At 40.8% G+C, this 27,008-nt stretch overlaps 3 protein-coding genes across 3 annotated transcripts in view; 2 read left to right on the top strand and 1 right to left on the bottom strand.

Annotated features, from left to right (window-relative positions):
- Positions 1–27,008, top strand: part of LOC116655038 (serine/threonine-protein kinase fused) — a 50,477-nt gene that overhangs the window by 22,373 nt on the left and 1,096 nt on the right. Inside the window, exon 4 of the transcript XR_004310179.2 lies at positions 2,310–2,375. The gene's annotated coding sequence lies outside the window, so the exon portion shown is untranslated. The remainder of the gene's footprint in view (positions 1–2,309; positions 2,376–27,008) is intronic.
- On the top strand, positions 9,335–11,511 carry LOC6505200 (cytochrome P450 306a1). Its single transcript, XM_032451992.2, has 3 exons — positions 9,335–9,807; positions 9,858–10,006; positions 10,062–11,511. Exons 1-3 carry the CDS (start codon positions 9,459–9,461, stop codon positions 11,412–11,414), a joined length of 1,851 nt encoding a protein of 616 aa, XP_032307883.1. The 5' UTR covers positions 9,335–9,458; the 3' UTR covers positions 11,415–11,511.
- Positions 11,892–16,116, bottom strand: LOC6505060 (cytochrome P450 18a1). Its single transcript, XM_001965501.4, has 5 exons — positions 15,155–16,116; positions 14,137–14,258; positions 13,645–14,074; positions 13,319–13,583; positions 11,892–12,973 (listed from the first exon to the last, which is right to left on the bottom strand). Exons 1-5 carry the CDS (start codon positions 15,543–15,545, stop codon positions 12,559–12,561), a joined length of 1,623 nt encoding a protein of 540 aa, XP_001965537.1. The 5' UTR covers positions 15,546–16,116; the 3' UTR covers positions 11,892–12,558.

The following is a 27,008-nucleotide window of genomic DNA, read 5'->3' as shown; positions in this document are numbered from 1 at the left end:
TACACTATATCTGATACAAGAAGTTCTTTCATGCTTACTTCATGCTATTGTTTCAATTAATTGTTCTAAAGTTGATTCTAAACTTTCTATTTCTTTTATTAATACTATTAACTATAAACACCTTTAATATTATACCTTTGTTATTATACAAATTTTTTTTTAGCACTATTTTATGCCATTTTTAAGAACACTACCATAGTTCTTGTTGCTTACTTTTAATATTGTAGCTACTACAATTGCTACTATAGCTTCTATAGTTTCTACTGTTGATGCCCCTTTTGCTCTTAATCCTCCCTAATATTCCCTCCCTAATATAATAAGCTACTACCTTTAATGCCAAAATTGCTAAAATATTGTTACTATTGTTGCTACTTTTGCTGCTTTTTACTACTGCCGCAGTTGCTGCTGCTGCTACTACTGTTGCTGGTACTACTGCTGCCGCTGTTGGTGTTGCTGGTGTTGCTGTTGCTGGTGTTGCTGCTGTTGGTGTTGCTGGTGTGGTGTGTCGTCTACCAACTTGTTGGACAAGTTGACGGCCTACGTGAGTGTGCATTGCATTGATTGGTGGGGGAATTGGAGGCTTGTGCGTTTGCGTTTGCGCAAAAGTCAATGAACTCGAAATGATCCGCTTGCCGCAGTGGGGGCGGCCTCTTGTTGTTGCTGTTGCTGTTGCTGCTGCTGCTGCTGCAACTACAGACTCGTGTGTGTGTTTGTGGAATTTGCACCAACACGGCAACATTTTTGGGAATGTAGGTAAGCGACTTGCTGTTGTTGTTTTTAACCTTTTCGCAAAACAACAACAAAACATTAGGCAATCGGCCACCACCTCACTGTCAATAGTTATAGCCATCTATAGCCCCCCTGCCCCCTTTGGTCCAAAATCTAGAGTGCAATGATCTGGCCAATTGAGAGATAGCAACAGTCACAATGGAAAGAGAAAGACTGATTGCATGACACAATGTCGTTGGCACAGTGACCGGAAAACAGATTGCCTTAATGACTGACTTTTCGTTTTTCAAAATCAATGTTGCTGTCTGTTAACACCCTCCTTCCCCCCCCTCTCTGGTGGCACTTAGAATGCAACAGGTGTTGCCCCCTTTCACCTGTTAAGTAAAGTAAAGTAAAGTACACCTGTAGAATGAAATGGAAAATTGTGGGCCAAAGGTCAATGACCCCCAAGGAGAAGAAATAAAAATAATAATCATTACAAGAAGAAGGTCCTGAAAGTAATTATCTCGACACCTTTTGAGGACTCCCGTTACTGTGGCAACTAATTGCCACTGCCATTTGTCAACTGGCTGCCCCCCAATCCGTGCCACACCACAGAGCGTTGCAATATGCAATATGCAACACAGAATCGATGGCAATTACCCTGCGAAAGTGGCAATAAAACCATAATGAGCAAAACAGGTAGCTGACCGGGAATGGAATGGAAAATAAAGGAGGCAGGTGCCTCTTCCACTGCCACTGCCTCGCAGAATTCGGCAATCACTTATTATTATTGTCCAGGCTTCTTGCCCCGTTCCGTGGCAAGTTGCAGCCTGTCCGGTCCCCGGTCCCCGATTCCCGGTCCATTCCCGTTGCTCGTGTGGCAATTAAATTTGGCCTCAAAAAACAAAAAAGCCACCACGTTGCATTCTGGGGCTGCCACTGGGACTTGGGACTGTGGCTGGGAGTGGGACTAAGACTGAGACTGAGACTGGGGAGTCGAGTGAAACCTGGTGGCAGAGTGAAAATCTGCGGGGTCAATCTCCCATCGATGCAACGCCGGGGTCAAGCGAGATGCGTGCAACATTGTTGCACATCCGCAGGCGCAGCTTGCTCAGGGGGCTGAGGTGCTGGACACTTTGCTGGACACCTTTAGCTTCCTTTCCCCAGAGATGGGTCTTCCGAAAAATGAATCAATTAAATAAATTACCTTGTTTGTCCGGAATACTATCAGTTTTTAATTTATCTTGGAGTTTGTGAGCTTAGGAGGGTTTTGAGAGTTTCTTGATTTTAGTTTTTAAATTTTCAAATAATTAAAATCTTATATAAATAAAAAAATGGTTCTTGGAATGACACAAAATATCTATATCTATATCCTTCTATATAGTTATTGATCCAAAAGGTTTTAATTATTCCGACCGGGGATTACGAGATTCCCACTAATTTATGGACACTACTTGGAACATAGATGGCAGTTGTGGGTGCCACTATGGGATACACTGAGACAGTTTTTATGAAATAATACTTATACTTATAATAATAATACTTATAATAATTCAAAATAAGATTAATCTTCCTACAAATATTATTTTTATTTCTAGCTTTCGATTCAAAAACTTCCTTTATGTTAAATCTTTGAATAATAATACCACTTCAGAGGATATAAAGTGAGTATTGATTTATTTTATTTCTATACAAGTTTATTGATTAATCTGCTGGTAAAAAATCTCAAAAACAAAAAGGTATTGAGATCTGAACCTTAATTTTGAAGTATCCCAAAGACCAGCCCTAAAAGTAAGAGAATTTTAGATAGAACAGAATTTTCTAGGAGTGTCTAGACTCCAGGTCTCCATTGAGTGATGCCAGTTGGCAGTGTTTTGTGAATGTACGTCCATTATAGAGATATATATGTGGAATATATTATATATACATATGTATATCGCAGCGAGAACCGGAGCCAGAGCCGGAGCCGAGGCGCAATTGCATTCTATTCTGATGCTGATTAGCATTCTCCGGCCGTCGAAATGCCACTCGTTTCGATGTTTGTCACTTTATATAGCACACGGACGGCGTTGCACTTGTCCGCCATTCCGAGCAGCTGCACTCTGGCAGGGATTTGGTTAGGGGTTGAGGGTTGAAATGGACTCCACCTCCCACCTCCCACATCCCACATCCTCAGCCAGTTCACAGCCTTCTGGCCATCATGGACATCATCATAACGTCAGGTGGTAACATAACCCGAGTGTCGCATTTAAATTGAAATTGGTCTTTGGAATTGAATTTGGAATTGCCAACTAGCCGATGACATTGTGAGTGCTTGGGTGGTACTCATGGTACTCATGGGGTGGTTTTAAAAGGTAAAATGGTTAGAGGGTAGATATTCCCTTCTTGGGTGATCAGGAACACCTTCCAAGATGTCTAGACTTATTCAAACTTGATGTCCTGGCAAGACTGTCTACTTGTCCGTCTGTTTCTAAGTCTACTACTCCTTCAGTTCTTCAGTTCTCCTTGAAATTTAGTCAAAAGACTCCTTGACTTGAACTTCTTACTCTTACTTGAATATTTTCCAGAGAAAACTCAAAGATTTTAACCACAAAAGGGGTGTCTAAGGAATGACTTATCCCTCAGCTAGCTTTCTTTCCTTGATTTTTTTTACACTTGTTGATTAGTAATGCTTGAAATATTCAATGCAGTTACCATGAAGCGTTGCACAATCAGAATTTGCATTGATTTCCAAAGCTAAATAAATGATTAAATGACTGAGTGACTAACTGACTAACTGAGTGATTGATCTATCCTGGCTTTGGCACTGGAACTGGCACTGTGTGTGGCTTTGGCACTGGCACTGGCATTATCCAATGCCTAGTCCAAGGCCCAGGTCCGGGCCATATTTGCAATTTCGAAATGATTATAATATTATTCGAATCGATTGCCATATGCGAGTGCGTATGCGTAATCAGAGTCGATCGATCTACAGATAGATAAATTAGATGCAAGACTTAGCAAATGGAATAATTTTGAAAAATACTTGTCCACAATATATCTTATAGATATATCTCTGTTTATTAAGAGTGCTGGTGTTGGACCCTAGAAGTGCCCTTGCCCTTGTTCAATTTTTTTTTTGGTCTTCAACGACCTTCGGATATTTTCCACTGTCACACAGTAGGAAATGTTTGGATCAGATACCAGATACCAATGATATCTTGCAGATGCTTGGACTTTAAGAGATCAATGAACGTTTTCAATAGGAAATTAAATAAAAAAAAAAAAAAAATTAAAACCGATTGAAATCGAAAACCAAATCGATGGGCAAACTGAAAATGAAACTGAAACTGAAATGAAGTCAGCATTTGACTTTTTTATTTACTATTAATATATGCAATGATTAGCGGATTAGTGGGCTGGTTATGAGCGATTAAGCTTTATTCGAATTCGAATTCAAAGTGAATTGCCTCAGCTAGCCATCCAGCCCACTACTACGGAGTAACTAAGCAACTCAGCAGCCACCTGAGCCAACTGAGAAACTGAGCAACTTTTCGATTTGAGTTTGAATTTGAGTTTGAGTTTCAGTTTCAGTTTCGGTTTCGTTGACCCCGCAGATGCAGAACCTTGGAATTAGCATAAAGCAATGCGGCTGCTGCTCTACATATACAAAAAAAAAAATAAATAAAAAGAGGGAGGGGGGGCTATAGTGGGTTTAAAGACCTGGTGGTTTTGGGCCACTACACTCTGGACCCTGGCCAAGATCCCGGCCAGGTGATTCCCCCCACACTCCCCACTGTCTTGACTATTTTTCACGATGACTTCATTAAGATGCGAGAGCATTGATATTGGAGTGGCACGTGCATGTGTATCTTTGTATCTTAGTATCTATATATCTATGTATCTGTTTCTTTAATTGTTTCTTTTTTGTAGTGGTTGCCTGTAGTGGTGTCTTTTTGTATCTTTGTGTCGGTTGGGCAGGTGTCGAAACAATGTGTGGCGCAGTGCAGCTTAATTAGAATGTTGCCACATTTGTGAGCTCGAATGTGTGTGCTCGAATAAAAGTGTCAGAACAAGTTGACTTGGCAATTTGTCAACCGGCAGTTCAGTTCAGCTTCAGCTTCAGCTTCAGATAGCCATTCCAAATGCATATTCCAAATGCTTTTGATTGCAACAAAAGCAAACCATAATAAAAATATATATCCGCCAGCCAGCCAGCCAGTCAGCCAGTCTCAACGACAAACGAGCTCAAAATCTGGCCAAGTCAAGTCAACTCACCTGGGTGAGTCCATGTCCATGGATCCGTTCATGCGCAAGGTTTTTGGCCATACAGAGAGCCATAGTATACTATAGTATACTATAGTATAGTATGCTGGCCGCTATTAGCACCACCACTAGACACCACCACCACTAGTCACTGGTAGTAACCACCAACACCACCCAAAGTGCATTGATCTCAAAATGGCTCAAAAGCCATTGAACTGCAACTGCCAAGCAGCAGCAGCAGCAGCAGCAGCAGCAGCAGTAGCAGCAGCAGTCGCAGCAACAGCAACATCAGCAGCCGGCACTGCAGCGGAGGCTGCTGCAACAGCCGCCACAGTCTCCGGTTCGGCTCTCTTATAAGTCTTATGCTAATTTGTATTCTTATTTTGATTTTGATTTTGATTTTTATTTTTATTTGCACTTATTTTCTGTCTGGCTGAAAATGGGGAATACCCTGGGGGGCTTTTTTTCTCCAAAGTCCATGTGCAATTTATTTTTTTGGCTAAGATCCAAGGATTGTTTAGAGGGGGTTTTAAGGGGTTATTTATAGAACCTATATAGTGCCCAGATATCATTGAAATTTTGCTTCTAGTATGTAGAATCTTTTAGTGATAATCTTGATGAAATAAAATTAAAAAACATTATTAGATTAATAATTAAAATTTCGTTTGATTTATGAAATAATATAAAGATGATTTATTCCTTAAAAATTTAGACAAAACATATAGGGATTATTAGAATTTATTAAACTTACAGAATCTATAAAACTTTAAGAATTTATAGAACTTTAAGAATTAAAACAACTGGAAGATTTTATAGAACTTGGAGATTTTGTAGAACTTTTTAAGAACAATTGGAATTTCGACACAAGAATTCGAGGGAAATTCCTAAAATTTTATGTTTTAATTTTAGGTATTAATAAATACTATTCTTAAATATTTACCAGATTGCAATTATCTTTAAAAATTATAAAAATATTTTAAGATTGTTGCGTTAATTCTTTGAATCTTTTTTATATTTAATATAACAGAATTAAATTTTTTTTATATATTTACAATAAGAATTAAAGAGTTAAAATTAGTACTAAAATATTCTCTTTGAGGCCTCTATAGTATATAATGAATTAAAACTGTAACATCCTTAGTTAGAGTGCCAGCATACCTCTTAAGAACCATTAAGAACCACCTCTTACCCTATTCGGCTTGCCGGTCATCGAAACCGAGAATGAAATGAAAATGTGACCAAATGTAAATTCTTTTCTGCTGCTGCCAGTTGTAGTTTGTTTTTTAATTTTTTATTTATTTTTTTCTTATAGTTGGGGGGGATCTAGTGGTTCTAGCAGTTACTGGAATCCACTAGATACCCGGCACGTTCTTCGGGTGGCTGTCTCTCTGTTTTCAGATTGCTGATTTTTCTGATTTTTTGTCTGAATTTGCGCTTTTGTGGTGCTTTTGATAGTTGACGGCTGCTCTGGAGGGTTAAACGAACGCTGGCCTGGCCTATGAAAGATGTCAAGGTATCTCTGGTAAAATTCGTATTCGTATTCGTATTCGTAAGCCAATCGGATTCAATTCATTCTGTTGGGTCTGAGGCAACCGAGCTTAGTTTAAAATGGAAATGGACTTATCCGTAAATCCTGTAAAGGGATTAGAAATTCCAAAAACTATATGTATTTCCACATCAACAAAATAAACAAAGAAACTCCCCACCTATGGCAGAAAAGTGCTGACCATCGAAGAAAGGGGCATGTGTAGCGAACACAACCTTGGACTTTGCAACCAAAATCCGAGATGCTCCATTAATGGAAGTCAGCCAGCAAAACCCAAAACCTACAAAGTCGGCAAAAAATAAGGTTTGAAAAGAAAAAAAGGGGGGAAGAGCTGTGTGTCTTGAATTACCATTCCGCGCACAATCAAATCCGATTGGGAATTGTAAACATCGCTCCGAAAAAAATTGGGTTAAAAAAATAAAGCAATGCACAACCACCTTGACACATTTTCTCCGTAATGGGGGAGGGAAATCAAAGGGATCTGAGATGAAAACTGGTCTATCGTCCAGTTACATATAGTATTACTTAAGTATATATAATATATTTATATTTTATTGTGGAGTGGAGTGGACAGAAGGCAAACAAGATAGGGAGTGCACTCAGTACATGGGAGTGAGTTAATCAATCAGTTCTGTTGCAATTGAAATTACAAAAGTACTTTACTTTACTTTACTTAACTTTACGAAATTTTATTTTATTTTTATTTCTTTTTATTATTTTTTTTTTGTTGTTTTTTTTTTCTGATAAGAGTTATATAGCCACGTGAGGCCCTATTGTGCCCCCGATTTCGGATTCGGATTCGTATTCTCGTATTCGTATATTTTAGATTCCAGATTGAATTTCCATTTCCAATCCGAATTTTTTTTTTTCTTTTTTTCGGTTTGAGTTCGGGTTTTGGTGCGCAATGCACTAATACTGATTAGACTGGTACTGGATGGGTCTTAAATAAATAAATTAAATAAATATACAAACCGAATATTAAATGTGGAAATGCGTCGCGTTTTAATCACAACTGGGATTCTGGGACTCTGGGGTGGGCTTCTCTGCCCTCGACCGCCTTTGCTTCGAGCTTCCAGCATTTTTCCAGCATCTACTTCCACTTCCACATACATATAGTCTGGATATGTCTGGATCCAGATCCTTCTGCCACATCCAGAAGAAGGTTTATTCACCTCCTCCAGAAACAAGAGAAAATATAGGGTTTAAAAATAATCCATTGACAGCCAGCATCCGCTTGTCCGTTTGTCCGCTTCAAGTTCCAGGCTCTAGGTTCCATGTTCCAGGTTCCAGGTTCATGTCCTGGTCTGTCAGGTTAATGATCTTTTGTCCAGACGACTGATGCCACTGGCGGCGGCAGCAGCGGGTCATTAAAAATCGTACAGGTAAAAATTTCAAGTTAATGCCGCCGACGAGGCAGGCCAGCAGCCCAGACACCCAGACAGAGTCGTAGATCTTTCTGCATCCTCCTCTTCCTTTTCCTTTTCCTTTTTCCTCTTCCATTGCTCCTTTTTGCTCCTTTGTCCAGCTACTACTGCTCCGATGGAGAGTCAATGGCCGAGGGGATCTATTTTAGCGCATGCCATTGGCCCTGAACTTGTTTTGTCCCGACCACCGCTCCTGGGGCCAGCCCTTTCAATTAGGGGGTAGTCATAATCAAACAAAAAAAAAGGATATAAAAGTTTATATTTATTTTTTATTTTTTGAGATTTTTGAGATAGGTCTGTTTTTAGTTTTAATTTGGTTTTAAATTTATTATTTAAACAATAGAGGGTTATAGAGCTTATTTAAGAAGAGAAAAGTCCCTCCCTTTAAAATACAGGTATAATGCCACTAAAAACTAGTTAATATTTGAATAATTTTATATATTAATAGTTTTTTTTATTGAAATAGTTGAATTTAATTAAAGTTTATTATTATAAATTATTATTATCTATCAAAAAGAGATGGGAAAATATGATGAACATTTTATTTAATATTAACATTATTAATTTAAATACTTGAATTGCTTTTAAAAGTAAGTTTATGGCTCTCTAATTTTACAATTTGTATAATAGAATTATTTATTTTTTTTTTTATTTGTATTAACTATTATTCATAAACGCATTTATAATATAATAACTAACATAGGGAAGAGTAACTAACTACTGAGGCCAGTATTACTCCTTTAAAAAAATATATTATTTGTCAGCCTTTAGAGTAGCACTACCCCCTAAAAATGTTGCCTCTTTCTGTGCTGCAGACCCTCATGAGTCAGTTGCGAATTCTGGAAATCCCTGTGGCATCTGCAACAGTAAAAAGGAAGGCAATTCCAGGGACTGTCTGAGGCCATTTCAGAGGGGAAAACCCCAAAAAAAATAAATACAAATATACACATATATGTATACGAAGAAATAAACAATTCAAGGCTATATTTTAAGACTCTAAGATGGCCACTCGATGTCTCAAGAAATTGAGAAATTGAAAAGCAATTGAATAAATTGAAATCCAGGGGATACAGAGGAGACAGACCCAGACAGATCCGATCCACTTTAGATCGGATCAGGCTTGGTTCTCTATGGGATTGGATGGAAAAAGACCAGAGAGATTCCAAGGTCCAATCGAATCTTTGGTGTAATGTATGCGCATGCATATGATTTTCTCCTTCGAATTTCATTTTCAAATTTTTACTTTCGAACGGATTTCGAACCTTTTCCGAGCCGAGCTGGCTTTGGGCCATCTCTTTCCCACTTAAGGCAAGACTCCTTGCCATTTCGCTGACGCATTTCGGTTTTATTTATTTATTTTTCTTATTTTTTTTTTTTTTTGTTGGGCACCGAGACCCGTTTCAAATTCTAAAGAAATCCCAGTAATCGCCGAGCGCTTCGGGTGACCAGACGTCCTCAAACGGGTGACAAAAAAACAAAAAAAGAAAAGTAAAGAAAAGAAACTCGAGAAGTGAAATAAGAGTGAGAGTGCCATGGACGCGGAGTTCTCCTCCTGGCTGGCCACCCTGCTGGTGCCTGGCCTCCTCATCCTGGTGATCCTGTACCTCTGCGAGCACCAGTACGATGATATTATTGGTGTGGCGCCACCAGGACCCTGGGGTCTGCCCTTCTTGGGATATCTGCCATTTTTGGATGCGAAGAGACCGCACAAGTCCCTCCAGAAGCTGGCTAAGAGGTATGGGGGCATCTACCAATTGAAAATGGGCAGTGTCCGGGCGGTGATCCTGTCGGATGTGGCACTCGTTCGGGACTTTTTCCGCCACATAGAGATGACCGCCCGGGCTCCCCTCTACCTCACCCACGGTATCATGGGCGGATATGGTAAGCGGCGAAGCAAGACCTTTCCAGAAGTTACCATTTCATCCTTTCAGGGATTATCTGCGCCCAGGGTGCCCTCTGGACCCATGCCCGACGCGAGGTCATCGATTGGCTGAAGGCCCTGGGCATGACCCGTCGTCCGGGGGACTTGCGGGAGAGTCTCGAGAGGCGTATTGCCAGGGGAGTGGACGAGTGTGTTCAAGTGAGTCGCATCCTGGACTCTCAAAACCTTCTGATTAAACGTAGTTACCTTCTAGATCTATGAGGCTGAGGCAGATCAGAGTCCAAACTCTGAACTGGATCCTGTAGGTGGACTTTTCCACACTCTGGGGAACATTATCAACGATCTGGTGTTCGGAATAACCTACAAGCGGGATGATCCCGACTGGCTGTACCTGCAGAAGCTGCAGGAGGAGGGCGTCAAGATGATCGGGGTGTCCGGAGTGGTGAACTTCCTGCCCTGGCTGCGGCATCTGCCGGAAAACAAGCGCAACATTCGCTTCCTACTGGAGGGCAAGGCCAAGACGCATGCCATCTACGATCGGATTGTGGCCTCGTGCAAGGAGAAGCTCAACGAGAAGCTGGCGAGGCACAGGGAGGAGCAGGAGGTGCTGCGCCAGGAAAGGCGTAGAGCTCAGATGGAGCAGGGACATCCGAGGCAGCAGACAGAGGATGAGGATGACCACGATGACCACGGTGGGCAGCATGTCGGAGATATTCCGGAGGAGGAGGAGCAACAGGAGGAGGGCAATGAGATGGGGTTGCCATTTCCAGACGAGAATGACGCAGAAGATCGGCAGGAGGGAGAAGAGGCTTCTGGTGAGGAGGAAAACGAGGAAGAGTACGATGATGATGATGACGAGGAGGATGATGAAGACGAGGAATACGAGCCGTATTGCATCTTGGAGCATTTCCTCATGAACAAGATTCCCATATCGCAGCTCTACTGCGACGACCAGCTGCGTCATCTGCTGGCCGATCTCTTCGGAGCCGGCGTGGACACCGCCCTGGCGACTCTCCGATGGTTCCTTCTCTACATGGCCCGGGAACAGAGTTGCCAGCGCCGCCTCCACGAGCTCCTGCTGCCCCTGTCACGGTCGCCCAGTCTGGAGGAGCTCGAGCCCCTGGCCTACCTTCGGGCCTGCATCTCGGAGACGCAGCGCATCCGGAGCGTGGTGCCCCTGGGCATTCCGCACGGCTGTGAGAGGGACTTCACAGTTGGGGATTATCGCATTCGTGGTGGCTCGATGATCGTCTCGCTGCAGTGGGCCATACACATGGATCCGGTGGCCTTTCCCGACCCGGAACAGTTCCGGCCCGAGCGCTTCCTGGACGAGTCCGGAGCCTATGTGGCTCCGCCGCAATTCGTGCCCTTCCAAACGGGCAAGCGAATGTGCCCCGGCGATGAGCTGGCCCGGATGATGTTGACCCTCTTCACGGGGCGTATCTTAAGGCGATTCCATCTGGAGATGGCTGAGGACTGTACGGTGGACATGAATGGAGAGAGTGGCATCACCCTGACTCCGGAGCCCTACAAGCTGCGCTTCAACAAACTGCCCCTGATGTATATGCGGGAATTAAAGAATCCAGATGACTCGGATCTGGATTAATTTAAATATGATTCTTAATTCTTTTTTTGATTTTTTTTTTTATAGTTGTCTTGTGAAAATATATTTGTTTAATTGCGTGGAATAGTGGAATATAAAATGTGACTTTTTTTTAAAACAAAGTTGTGATTTTGTTTTGGGGACTTTTGAAATCAGATAATTTTTTGTCTGAAAGAAAGCACGAGGTTATGTAGTTTTTCGAGAAAGAGATAGCTCCTTGATGACCTAGATCTATAGATCCTTGAATTATGGCGACCGTGACAAGCTCTAAGCTTCAGGGAGATCTCTAGTTTCTATAGATCCTTTGGTTTAGGAATCACATAGTGCTGACAGTGATAGTGCTCTAAGAGTTAATATCTCTGAAGATCTGACCATAATAAGGAGTTCCTTAGATAGCTCTTAGAAGGTCACCTTCTATAGATCCTTAAATTATGGCGACCGTGACTAGGCCCTTAGAAAAAAGTTTATAAGAAAACAGTCTTTTATTTTTCTATCTTTTTCAATAACATTTTGTCTTTATTTTGAAATTGTTTGCTTATTTTGATGTGTGCTTGTAAGACTAAACCACAGTTTGTTTTGTTTGTTGTTTGTTTGTTTTGTTTGTTTGTTTGTTTGTTTGTTTGTTTGTTGTTTGGACATTAAGCTAGCACTAATACTATGAAATAAACAAGAACGTTAGCTAACTACCAACTAGCAATTAGCTACCAAATAGCGTAAACGTATAGCGATAATAAAAATAATAATAATAATAATAGCTAATGAATAATTAATAGTTAATAACTAAGATTAATAGCTATGAAAAAAACATTAACATTAGGCCTAGCTAACCAATAGCAATAGAATTGGAACCTATCAGCTAGGGGTTTCGATTAAAATTAATTGAACACAGCTTCTTGGGGGTGACAGAATAGAATTGTTTCTCAGCCGATGGCCGAAGGATTATCCGGGGTTGGGGGAGTCCGTATCCTTTAACGGTTCAACTGGTAACTCAACGATGAGGCCGGTCTGGAGGTGGAGATGCCTCCTCCTCTGTATTTTCTTTTTTTTTTTTTTGTTTCTTTAGAATTATTGTGTTTAGATTTGTTGTTTGTTGTGTGTAGGAACAAAACCGTGCTCTGCAGCATCAAGGACTCTCCAAGGACTCGCCTTAGTTGGCTCCAACATTGCGCATATGATGCGGCGATGGCTCCGAGGCGGTGGGGGCGAGTGGGCGGCGTTTCAGGCAGACCTTGAAGGCCTCGGGCGTGATGGTGGCGCCCACATTGCCCTTGAGACTGGGCAGTGAGTGACCCGCCGGCAGGGCAATGTCGAAGCAGTGCATGAACGAGGCGAAGAACAGGAAGAGCTCCATCCTGGCCAGGACATCGCCCAAACACATGCGTCGGCCCACTCCAAAGGGTATGAAGTATTCCGGCTTCCGGACCTTGCCCTCCGAATCGATGAACCGCGAGGGACGGAACTCCTCCGGCTTCTCCCAGAGATTGGGATCCATGTGGACACTGTTGATCAGCGGGATGACATGTGAGCCGGCCGGTATGGTGTACCCATTGAGTTCCACATCTCTACAGAAGACAGAGAAGAGTAAAGAGGTGGTGATTAGAATCGTTTTTGCGATGGATTGGATTGATTTCTCGGACTATCAGTGGCAGGGGCTGGGCCAGAAAGTGGGACAACACCAGTTGATAGTTCCTAGATGGCGGGAGCACTGGAGGAGGAAGCTGGGCAGCTGAATGGAAAGCCACGACAATGAATGGTAATCAGTCGATGCGTAGAATGCGTTTTTTTTTTTCTTTTTCCAATCCAATGTGAATGAACGGACCTCGCGCATTTGCGTAGATCGAGTGCGTAAGCACTGGCTATCAGCTCCTCCTCCTCCTGGTGCTATGTAATCTCTGGCTAGTGCTTACCTTGTGGGCGAGTGTGTGGTGGCCAAGGGAACTATGCTGGAGCGTCGCATCGACTCGAGAATGGTCGACTCTGTGATGGGCAGGTACTGCAAGTCCTCGATCGTGGGCAGACGATGACGTCCCACCACCTGGTCCAGTTCGTCCTGCACCCGACGCATCTCCTTGGGATTGCGCAGCATGAAGACATTGATCCAGAGCAGGGTGGTCTTAATGGTTTCCATGCCGGCGGAAAACAGATCGATGATCACCTGGACCAGTTGCTCCTCTAAAGGATAAAGATTGTGGTTATAGGATTGTGGATTTCGGAGGACTCTCGTTGAACTCACCATGATTCTTGCCGTCGAAGAGCTCGGCATCGGTGCCCTCGGCCTTGGCCTTCTCGATTTCACAGAGATAGAAGTCCACCAGGTCCCGGACGTTGTTTGGATCGAAGCTCCTCTTGTGATCGTCGATGACGTCCTGATAGAATCGCTGCATCTCGGCACGGTTCTGGGCGATCTTGTTCTTGGCGGTGGAGATGCTGGGGAAGCACTGCATCGTCGGGATGTAGTCGACGGTGTGGATCTCGCCGAACAGCCGCATACCCTCCTCGATGAGGAAGTTGAAGCGCCGGAACTTGGGATCATCGATGCTGAAGCGGGTGGACATCATGAGGCTGCAGATCACATTGCTGACCGCCACCGAGATGACCGGGGAGAGGTCCACGGGCTGGCCATCGCTGGCATGCAGATGTCCAATGAACTCATGGACTTCAGTCTATAGATAGGTTTTGAATTAGGTCTCTCTGTCCTAGGGATATAATAGATGTAGGAACTCACCATAATACGCTTCTGCATCTGCTGCTTGCCGTTGCCCATGTAGGTCATGCCGAACTGGCGGAGCTTGTCGTGCAGAAAGCGGCGCTGATCCTTCCAAAGTTTTCCAGTGCTGTTGATAATGCCTGCAAAATAAGGGTTATAATTTTTATTATTACAACACTAATTGAGGTAGGCTTCACTTCGATTTGCATTTAAACCTCCACTACTCTTCCGAAAGTCTCTTATTATATTTTTGGGTTTTATTATTTCGGAGCTTGGGACTGGCCTGGCCTGGCCTGGCCCACTTTATCAATTGTTTGGGGTTTCGGTTTCGAGCAAAACGAAATACCAGAAAGGAAAAGAAATCCCAGCAAAATGCATATATAGGTACGAACAAAACAAAAAAGATACAGAAATACAATATATTTTTACAATCACAGCCAGAAACGTGATTTCTTGGCATCGCCATCTCAGCCAGAAAAGTGCCGCAATGCGTTATCATTGAAATGAATTAAGTGCAGCGGTAAGCAGGGGTTTAAAATTTAATAATAAAAAAAATATAAGAAAATAAAAAATATATAAAAAAAGGTAATCAAAAGAAATAAAATCGAAAATCGAAACTCAAAAATCAAAGAGAGTGACAACTGCCGACAAAAAAAATGAAAAAAAAAAAAGAAAAGCGGAATTTCTTCACTTTTTTTACGCTTGTTTTTTACTCTTCTCTTCTTTTTGATTATTTTTTTTATATAACTGATTAAAATAATTAAGAAATTTAAATGGACTTGGCTCCCAGAGAGATGCCTCCCCGATAACTTTTTGCTTTCACAGCGGAATAATGCGGGAAAATATTCATTTTTTTTTACGTCGATTTTTGCAATTGCCCTTGGCAAATAAAAAATAAAGTGTTGCTGGGTCGTAGTAATAGTAAAAAAAATTACTAAAAAAAATAAACACAACGTAGTAAAAACTAAAAAATATATAGAAACACAGACTTATCTATAAACTTTGTAGTAATTAGTTGAGAGAAGTGAGAACTCACCGTAGCCGTTGAGGGTCTGCATGAAGGGGGTGTCCGGACGGCCGGTGAACTCCTCCCGCCGGAAGCACTCCCGGATCATCTTGTAGTCGCTCATGACGACGGTCAGCTGGCTGCCCAGCCGGGTGGAGAACAGGGAGCCATACTGCTTGGCCAGTTCCATGAACCGAGTATGCTTCTCGTTGCCCATGAAGAGCAGATAGCCGATGACGGGCAGGCCCCATGGGCCGGGCGGTAGTTTCCGGAGTTCCCGGTAGTTACGGATCAGCCACTGGAGCAGGGTGACCAGGGTGAGGAGGCCGAGGAAGACCAGCAACAGGTGCTGGGCATCGTCCTTCTGTTGCATTTGGAGTTGCCGCAGCAGGAACTTGATCAGGTACGAATCGGCTAACATTTTGGATGCAGGACTCTTTTCTTCCTTTCCTTCTCAGATCTTTGGGCTTTTCGTTTTGAAATCTTTTTCGATTTCAAATCTTTAAGATATTTTTCAAAAAAAATTTGATTCTTGGGCTGATCTTGTGTGTCTCTATTTGCTGCACTTTAGGGCCATTGGTAATAGTTTTTTTTTTTTTTTTTGCTTATACACTTGAAAAAAATTGTTTCTTTTGGGCCAAAAAAAAAAAAATAAAATAAATATTGGTGATTTTGTTGATTTATTTTTTGGTTTCTGTTGGTGACTTTTTTTTTGTTTGATTTTTTAGTTGGATTGGATTTGTGTTTTATTTTGAATTATTATTTTTTTGAATTGTATTATTTGGAGGTGGGATCTCTGGGACGTTTATGCTTGGCGGTGTTGCGGAGGCAGCGGCAGAGGCAGAGAGACCCGGAGACGATTTCGCGTCGAGCGTTTATAGTTTTCGACTAATGGCTCGACCGTATGTCCTTGCCACTTTTATAACAACTCGAGCCCGCCGCTTCGAGCGAGCGAGTGAGCGCGCCGTTGAGCTGCTGCCGCCGAGTTGCCGAGCTGTTCCAGTGCTTCCAAGCTGGCAGAGCGTGTGCGGCGCGGCGCAGTGCGGCGCTCGTGATCGCGGGCAGAGGCAGAGGCGGCAGCGGCAGCGGCGGTGGCAGAGGCGGTGACGGTGACGGGCAGCGGCGGTATGGCGGCAGAGGCCAGTGGCCAGTATAGTAGTGGCTCGGTAGCAGAAGCAGAGGCTGCTGGCTGCTGGCTGCGGCAGAAGCAGAGCGACGGCAGCGGCTGCCAAAGCTTGGCTCTCCGAAGCGAGCAGCAGAAGCCGAGGCAGAAGCAGAAGCAGTAGCAGAAGCAGAAGCAGCGACCGAAACAGCAACAGCAAACATATTAGCCTCCCGCCCCCATCCTCCCACCCCCTTCGTCAGAATCCCCCCCTCCCTCTAAGACTTATACTGAGACCACCCCCAACCCCAACCCCAAAGCAACTCCAACCCCTTGTCAAACCTCGACCCGAGCCAACTCCAACCCCAAAAAGCCTTTGAAAACACCTGGAACCCCGCCAGAGACCAACCACCCCCCCAGCCCCCCGCTGACACCCAGAAATATGCAGACGAAACAGCGCCAAACACTTCAAGCCGCTCGATGGGTAAAGCTCAAACCGTCAACTCAAACCTCAAACCTGAAACCGGGCTTGCTGCAACGGTTCGATCGTGCTCCAACCGAACGACTCAAAGCCCCCCAAAGCTCAAGAGAGCGCCACACTCTCACTCTCTCTTTCTCTTTAATCGGAACAGGAAAAACTTCAATTTCCGTTTAAGCCAAGATCGTTTCGAGTTGGAGCCCCCCAAAAGCGGAAGCTGGGGGCTGCAGCAGCGCACATCTGCAACTGGTCAGAAACGGAATTAATAATTTGCATTTTGGGTCAATAGCAATGGCTCGCTTTGAGCAAAAAAAAACTAAATATTAAAATTAAAGTATAGTTTAGTTTAGTTATTTTTTTTTGAGAGGGGGGGGGAGGGGAATTACAGGTTTAGAGTGTCCAGTGACGTCAAAGTCGGGCCAACCAGTCGCTGACTGCCAACCAGGGCGGTTCAAGTTCAAAGCGATGATCATTGAATAACCAATCGAATAACCAAGAATTCCAAAAAAATAAAAAATTAAATCAATTTTGAAATCAAATGCATCTGTAATGAATTCTGCAGAAGTTTCTTTTGCTTTCGATTTCGATATCGATTTTATATTGCCATTGTTGTTTTAATTTTTTTTTTATTTGTTTATTTCTTTGTTTTTATCTTTTGGCCTCTTTGGTCTGTCTTCAAAATATATTATGAACAGATGCCGGTTCTGGCCGCTTAAGGACAAGGTTCGATTCCGACCCTCAAAAGACGGAAAATACGCTGGTTGTCAAGAAATTTCGAAATATTCATATGCATATGAAAATGAGAGTCATTGGATGTCGGTGTTTATTTTTTATTTTATTTTATTTTTTTTTTTTTTTGTCAACACTTTATGTTATAGTTTCTTGAAAAACAGATACCAAGGCTGTGGTAGTCTTCTTTTTTTTTTTTTTATTTGTTGGAAAACTCTAGAAATTTCGATGCCCTTGACCCAGTTGTATCTTTTTTTTTAAATCCCCATAAGAATGAAATGTATCTGAAGCCAGATTCTCAGATTCTATCTCCAAAATGTCAAATGTCTCAAGGCCACACGCGCCAAAAAAGATCCCGCTTTTCGATGACTAATCCAGACAATCCAGAAAACCAAACCAGTAAATAGTAACAATTGTACAGTAGAGCCCTTTTACCTCAAACACGAGATACAAAGATACAAAGATACAAAGCTACAAGATACAGTCAATGAACTGCAGTATATAGTATCTTGAACTAAAACCGCCTAGGACCCGCAACAGGGCTAGGAAATACAAAAAATACAAAGCACTTCGAGCCGAGACAATGGCCCCAGAGGTCAACGACTTTAGGGTAGAACTCGGAACAGGTCGAAACCGCGGACAGGCGGACATGCGGACAAGCGGACATGCGGACATGCGGACAGGGCAGGACTTGGCCTGGGGTGACCAGGTAAGGATTCCACATGCTATGAAATGAAAAACGAGAACAGGAAAACTGTGCTTCACCTCTCTCTCTCAGTTGGCTGCGGAATGGCCTTGGATGCGGTCAGAGGCAGAAGTGTTCCAGGAACTGCCGGCTAAAAGGCTAATGACTGGCCCTAGTCCCTACACCAAGGATGCCACATGACTCACCATTGTGGTATGTGCCAGAGGAGATCAGGAAATTTCAAGACAAGATCGGCAATCGCCAATCGGGAATCTGCAATCTAGAGTATGGTTAGTGAGGCCTGGAATGTGACGACTATCCAGGAGTTCCACGAAAATCCCATGACTCTTGACTCTGATTATTATTTCCCCCAAATCCCCCTCTAAATCGAATCACATTTGATAGCGGACTCACTCACATCCGATGTGATAACGTGTTTTTTGTCGCCACTGCCACTGCCACTGGCCCCCTCCAAGTGCGATTTTTGCATACTACATATAAGTAACGTGATTTCGCTTCTATACTATGTAAATAGTGTGCCATACTATAGTCTACTATACTGTATGTATGTGGAATGATTTTGAATTTGAATTAATGCCCCAGCGGATGGCGATTGCGATTCGCAATTCTATCATTCCAATACGCCAATGCGTATTATTATCTTCTCCCGATTTGTAGCTTTCTTTCATTTGGATGGGGGTCTATTCCATTTACCCTATAGATGATAATTTTCTCTTAGGTTCTATGGGGAAAGTGTGTACTTGAAATATCTATTAACTATTCCACTTACTCCCCACAAATAAATGGAAAAGGAACCCCTCTAGAACCTCTTAGGGTGGAGGTATCTTCGAGTCTAAGCTTCTCTCTAGAGTTCTAAGGCACTTTCCTATACTTATACCATCTCATAATTATTCCACTTACTCCTCTATAATCAAATCTTGTAGAAACCCCCCTAGGGTATACCATCTTCGAGTCTAATCTTTTCCGGGACTCATGATGCAATATTCTGAATTGTTTTTGCCGCGTTTTAATGCGCGCCGCGACCTTGGGCTGGCCGAACAAAGCACCATTCTATACTTAAACACAAAACGCAATAAATAACAAATTTGCCAAAAATACAAAGGAAAACAAATAAAATAAAATAAAATAAAGAACACACTCTGGGCATTAAATACCACAACGGTGGATTTTTGGTAACTGGTCAGAGGACTTTCATGAATTGCAAGTTCTCAACAAAAAAAAAACATATTAAATAGTGTGGGATATGTTTTGGCAATTAGATATTGTTGGGAAACAGTGCGTTTCATGCTCATAAAAGCAGAGGAGGGTAATGCATTTAAATAGTCTTTATAGAAGCTTACAATAACTTATAATGATGCTAAATAAAATATAGTATAAAGATTTTAATAAAGAAAGATTATCATTCTGGGAATAATTACATAATTTAGGAATATAATTTAGATTTTAATATATAGAGAAAATAGCTATTTATACCTGGAAGTGTATTTAAGAGGAAGAATCTCAAAATCCAAAAGTAACAAGTCCTGTCATATCCTAAAGGGAAAAGATACCCCAAGTACCGGGTATCATTTAGTCGCTTAACTCTATCCCAGTCATTTCTAATCAAGAACCCCTTCTCTAATCAATGACTAATACACTTTATTATTTTATTTTCAATCCTTTCCAATCACCAACTATTGTTTACTGTTTACATGTTCCAAACCATCCATTATTTCGCCAGAAAAATAGAGGGGGATGATGACCCCAACAGATTATGGAATTTTTGTCCCAACAGGTGTAAACAAATTGGTTTTTTTTTGTTTTGTTTTCCCGAAAGTTCTGCGCAAAAGAAGAATTCTTTACGCCCAAAGTCCTAATCACAATAGGGGAGGGGGAGAAAAAAATCCGAAAACAATCTGATAGATACGCCCTGGTACCCGGGGACCAGATAGATACTCGGGCCATAGTGGGAGACACAAAGATACAATATCTGAATATGCTAAGCAGGCACAGCAACAACAACTGGCGGCTTTTGCTGCTGATCTTGAACTTGAAAAGCGACTCGAATTCCTGGTAAGCAACAAAATCATAAACAACGCCAAGTTAAAGAGTGAAAAAAAATACAAAAAACAAAAACAAAAAAAAAACTCACACACGAAATAATAAATAAATAAATACGAAAATAAACGCCACCAGCCACATGACAACGTCGAGTGGGTTTCGTCTTTTATTTTTTTTTTCGAATCTTTCTTCGAATCCCGCCACCCCCTCGGATACTCCACAGCCACCCCCTCCCCAAAAAATAAAAACCCCCCCGGGCCAACCCCCTTTTTGAACTTGGCCAAAAACGGGAATATGTTTCCAATCGAATGGAATATTATGAAATTCGCGACAAAAACAAAAATAAATCATGATCATCCTCCGCCCCCTGTATCTCATCTACATATAGATATAGCTAGCTACCTCTTCCCCCTCATACTCTGTGGAGATAGTTCATCCGTTCAGTTCATCCTTGTGGCCTTGAGCATTCATTAGTTTCCATTCACCAAGCGGCAAGCAGCAGGCGGCAGAATCTAAAAACGCCGCCACTCGAGACGGCTTGAGAAGACGGACGCCGAGCCGTAAAGAATGTGAAGCGGTTCGTGCTGGTATGCCGTCAGGTGCGACTACACTGAGGGAAAAACTTCACAATAAATAAATAGTGGGTTTCAATATAAAGCCTAGATTTTAATAATAAAAGGGAGGGGCTTAAAGGGCTGAGAAAATGATTTAATTAGCTACTTAACTAAGGACATAGTTAACATATTCTCTATAAGTCAATAATCTCTATTTTTAATTGGATTTTGGATTCTTGATCCTTTTTTTAATTACTTATCTTTCAAGCCTAGTATGTTATTAAATAAACAAATTATACAGCATGTTTTTATTAATCATAATAGAAGATACATTTCATTTAATTTATTCTTACAAAATAATAAGCTTCTTACATTAGTAATTATTTTCATTCTATGGTTATTTTAAAAAGTACTTACATATATGTATAACTTTCGGAGAAAATATTTACAAATCATATATTAAAACATTTTATTATTCAAAAATATTTCCGTATTACTTTTTCCCAGTGTACTGATCTCTGCGGTACAAGCTACGTACATTTTTGATATTTTCGCTTAAAAAATAGAATAATTTTCCTATACCAATTTTGATCTTGAATTACTAATTTTTATTATTATTTGAAGATAAGTGTATATGTTATAATTATTTTTATTTAAAACAAAAATACAAGATAATTGAAAGAACTTTTAAGCAAATCTTAAAATCAAGACCAGAACATTTTAATAAGTTTTTTTATTCTAAAAAAAATAAAACTCTAGGTTGTTTGCTTATATATTTATTTAGAAAATGATTTATAAATTTTACAATTTATAAAAATAAAAATAATTAAGGGGAATCAAATTAAAATAAATAATATATAAATATAAATATAAATATATGAGAAAAAGAGTATAGACTTCTGAACTCTGAAGCCTGTGAGAAAGAAACTAAGAGCTTCAAGTTCCTGAACCCGATCCTCCCCAAACTCACATCATCTTAGATACAAAATCTTCAGTTTTTGGAGGATCCAGTACCCTGGTTTATGAGAAATGAAACTCCATTTGTGTGTCTTATTAGCCAGAAAGGCAAAAGGTATTATTTTACGTAAGTCCGAGCCAGGCCATTCAGGCCGGGCGTGAAAGAGCCAAAGAACTGCATAGGATGGCACTTTTCTAGACGTATTCCTTTACCCCCTTAACTAAAAAAAAAGGCAAAAATAAATAACAAATGATATTGTTTTTCCGCAAAATACCGAAAAGGGAAAGAGACGTGTGAAAATGTTCGCAATTCATTGAACTCGACTCGTATTTTTCTGCCACTGGATAAAAAATCGTGTGCGCTGCATTATGTAACCTTCCGGGTTATTATATTTTATTTTTATTTATTTATATTTATATCTGTTTGTTGTTATTGGTTCTAGGGGCTTGGGGGTTTTGTCTACGATATGTTTAAGAGATATTAAGATATTAAGAGAACCTTAGCCAAGTTAACTCGCAAATATGCACAGAATGTGCGTGCTTCTGGCCTGCCGGTCAGTCGGGAGTTCATTAAACCTCATCGACAGAGCTGTGTTGGCTTCTTGGAGCTTCTGGGCCTTGTTTTTGTTTTTATCTTTCCTTTTTTTTTTTTTTTTTTTTTTGGGGTATAAAGATATTGTTCTTTTAATTGTTTTTGGTTTTCATTAAGGGCCGGACTGAAAGCGAAAACAAAACTGCGACATTTCATTTTTCATCGATCAGCGATCGGCGATCGAGTAGCGTGAGAAGGGCTTGTTTTTATTCGAATAGGGGGGTCTGGGGCACATCAGGGTGCTGGGAGGGCGGGAGGAGGGGTCAGTGACATGGGCGGGGAGCAGACGACGACAGGGTGAGACGTCATTCAACCTGTTGCTGGCCCGGCCTGGCTCGACTCGGCCAGTGACTCACGCCAAGGGGAAGCTCCACGCGCCGCCCTACGGCCTCGGATACGTAGTATCTCCATCTCCATCTGTATCTGTATTTGTATCTTTATCTTCTTGCGTATCTGTATCTCGAGATCTAAATGTATCTGCAGCAGTAGGTAACGCTCTAGATGTATCTCGATGGATGGAAGTGAGAAGCGAAAGCAGTCTTGTACTTTTACTTTTTATTAAAAAGATTAATATATTATTGGAATAAAAATAATATTTAAATAGATTATTAAAAGAGATTAAAAATTAACCTACATAAAGCTAAGAATCATAATGAAATCTATAAAATATTTAAAAGATATGATTTTAATTCATTAATAATAATAAAGAGGTATGAATATCTTGAAGAATCAAGATAGAATAGACTATAGGATAGACTATAGGATGGACTATAGGATAGACTATAGGATAGACTATAGGATAGACTATAGGATAGACTATAGGATAGACTATAGGATAGACTATAGGATAGACTATAGGATAGACTATAGGATAGACTATAGGATAGACTATAGGAAGGACTATGGGACGGACTATAGAATACATTAACTAATATACTCATAAAGAAATTAAACTATTCTCCAACTAATATCTCAACTAATAGTACAAAAAAATACTGTTTTCTTTTGAGAATAAATATTAATAATCATAAGATTATAATACAATTTTAACTATTATAATATTTCAGATTATATCATAAAAGATATATCATAAAAACTATTAAATATTATCCAAACTTTAAAAAAAAAACTTTCCAAAGTAACTTTATAATTTTCCCCCAGTCTGCTCTAGGGTTAATGGCACTAGTGGCATGTGCGGTCTAGAGACCATAGTTATCCCACCTGGGTGGCATGGCAATGAACCCCAAGGTGAACCCTACAACCACCCCCCCAAAACACCCAGTGATTATTCAAGAGGGTTTCGAGCATTCCAGCACGTATTCCCGCCATCCAAGACTCGTTATAATTACCAAATGAAATGCTGTCGGAGATTATATAACGAAAAGCTCGATGCGCCATATAATATAGACTCCATAGACGCTAACGGCCTTGGGCGGGTTCGGTGACTTCGATGATTGAGAATTGAGATTCAGATTCAGATTGAAATTGAAATAGAGAGATTGAGTTTTGATTTGAGAACTTTTGGGGTTAGAGAACTCATAGATCCTAAAGGGGGTATGGGGCTGGGGTGGTGTCTGGAACCAAATGGAACCCCCCCCCCCCCCCCCCAAAAAAAAAAAAATTGTATATTCTGAGTTCAAGCACCTTCTTTTGCGGCTGCGGCCTACCTCCCCCTTTTGGCGGCGACATTGCATAAATTAAATATACCTACAAATATATATAACAATTTGTAAGACGATCTTCGATTTGCGTAAATGGAACTGAAATTTGAAATAACACGCGATCATCAAAGGCAGCGATCGGATAATGACAATGATTCTACAGTCTAATCGAATATATAATGCGAATTCTTATTCTTTAGCTTTTTAGTATTTTTTTTTTTTGCCAAAAATTTCATCGCACATTCCTGTTTTTATTCTTGCTAAAAAACAAAACAAGCTCTGATCTGATCTGATCTGATATATACCTGATTATTTTTCCTTTTTTTTCTTTTTTTTTTTCCTTTTATTTTAATTTAAAAATCCATTTAAGATTCTTATAATTATTAGATTCCAAGAGGGGGGCACCTGTGAATGGAGAAGAGCCCGTTTGTGGATTTCCGGATTACGACCACCGACGACTACACCATCTGCCATTTCAGTTTCTACCATCTGTCTCGGACTACGACTCTGACTCGGACTCTGACGCTGAATAGCCCGCCAAAAAAAATAAGAAGACTGACTGAAAGTCTCGTTGGGTTTTTTGCCGCCTTTTTGAATGGTCGGACGCTTAGAACTAGACCCATTGAAAGCTGACTTGGTGGTTCTTTTTTTTTTTTTTAAGTTTAGGTTGTAAAAAAAACTCTGAAAAAAACAAGAAAGGAAAGGTGATATTGAGGATCCAAGGCGAAGTCTAGATACTCTGGAAGAATATGAATATTTTATTTGCTTGATGTTTTTTCTTAAATTTTATAGAAAATTAGGGCTTAAGATATCTGTTCTTTCTAGAAATTGTAAGAGTTATTTTATATATATTTTTAGCTAGAAATACCCCTTGGAAGGGTATTAAATTTTTGGCTGCGGGATCAAAACAGAAACCGCGTGGTCTGCCCCCTCTTAGACCATCTCTCCCCTCTTTAATCTTCTCGAGTGTTTACGTTTTTTGGGGACTCTGATAGTTTTGATAGTTTTTTTTTTTTTTTGCTAGATATCTTTTGGTATTCAAGGTTACTCTTGTTTTCATGTCCATTGACCTATTTGGTTACCGAGTCACAGATCCCCTTCCCATCCAAGTCATGCAAATGAGAAGCTCGTGATTCGGTTGTGGAATTTCTTAGAAGATGTGCCGAAGATGTGTTTTTGCGATTTTAGGGCAATGACTCGAGGATCCTAGAACTCCAAGGACCCTCTGGGAAGGATGACTCATTTCCCCCAAGAGCCATTTTGCGCCAATATCACCATCTTATGACTGTTCTTAGTCATGTCACTTATGCAATTCCATTGAAAAGTATCAAAATTGCACAAGACAGCAAAAAATGCATTTAATATCGATTGCATTCACTTCAGTCATGGCCTGTCTGGTTTATATTTAGTTTTTATTTTCTATTTTTTGATCAAGGGGCCTTTGTTTCTGGCACGTTTGTGGTTCGGTGTCTCACCACCCATCCACCCACCGCCCCCTGGAAGAACCCCTTTCTCTCGATCCGGAAATTTCGCAGGAAATCAATTCGAAATTATGAAAATACGAAAACAAGTCGTAGATAGTAAGAATGCATTCAATACGGTCGTGGGCTTTAGTCACGCTTGGAAAATATATTTTTTATAAAATTTAAACATGAATAATTTATAGCCCCACCTAATAACCAAAAAATCCTAGAAAATCATTTTTTATAATATTGAAACTCTGCGTAGAGTTTTAAAATTAATTTCTTTTAATATTAGCATTATAAAACGTAAGAAAATCATAATTATTTTTGAATAATAATGATTCTCAAACCCATTAAGATCAAGGTTCTCGTTCTGACTAGGGTTCTGATCTTGGCTTATCTTCTAACCCAAACAAGCACAGCTACTCGTCGCTAGAGGGCGCTTGCTGCTCCACACTGGGGGGCTTGTGGCATTCTTGAGGGGAGCGATTTCCCTCGCCCTTTATGGCAAGTTGAAACCTTATGCAATCGCCCGGCACACCTGGGCCATAATATCGAGTACCCGGAGTAGGCCGGACCTCAAGTAGGCATCGAAGTAAACTTTCACCGAAATTGTGTTGCTGCTTCTGTCGGTTTCATGCGATTTTTTTTGGTAAATCCGCACTGTTGGCACTTTGAATTCATGGATCAAATATACAAACATGTCGGCAATTTCGCTTAACCGAAGGTCAAATCGCGAGTTGAACGCGAAACTTCTCTCTCTGGCATACTCGTGGCATTTCGAAACTTTTTCACTGATTTTTTTAAACAATTTTTTTTGTTTTTTTGTTTAGCCAGATAAACAGCATAATTAATATACAATACCCGAAAACCCGTTTCAAGTCAGGGGGCCCCGTTAAGTAAACGGCTCACCATCGTCGACAATTGTATAATTTTTGTTTTATTTTATTTTATTTTATTTTTTTTTTCGATTTTATTTTTGGGGCAAAAAGGGCGTGTGTGCATTGCGCAAATTCCACAAAATCCAAGTCTGCAGTCGCCTTCACCGTTACCGACATGACAAAATAACAAAATAATAAATAAATAAAAAGAGACAAAAAAAAAACAGAGCAATCGAAATCTGGTCAAGGTCATTGGATAGCGCAGCCCTCGGTGCGTATACTTGATGCCACAGACACGGACTCTGGCACGTAAGCCGGCACTGGCTAGTGACTAGACCCTGGAAGCCCCAAAAAGTCTTGGTCCTAAGCTCATCGGCTGAATGGCCTCCGAATGCCAAGGTGTCTCATGTCCTGGCGATAGTCTGTTTAGCAAAGGTTCCCAACAATTATCATTCCTTGGCTCTTAAGTTATTAATTTTGATAGTATAAGTTATATAAATCATTATTACATGCTCATACAACTGCATTTTGCAGGAAAGAGTTTGTTAAGCCAAGAACTCTCCATAAAATGCTTGCAAGAAATTTAAAATTTTCAAGCTTGCTTGAAATTTTAAATTTAAAAAATCAAATAAATTAGCGGTTGACCGCCAACATTTATAAGTTAACCAACACTAATGATATGCCGCTTAACAGCACAGCTGATCTTGCGCTTTACAGTATA

The sequence above is a fragment of the Drosophila ananassae genome, chromosome XR (genome assembly GCF_017639315.1).
Source record: "Drosophila ananassae strain 14024-0371.13 chromosome XR, ASM1763931v2, whole genome shotgun sequence".
Lineage (NCBI taxonomy): Eukaryota > Metazoa > Arthropoda > Insecta > Diptera > Drosophilidae > Drosophila > Drosophila ananassae.
This window is presented reverse-complemented; position numbering and strand designations above follow the sequence as displayed.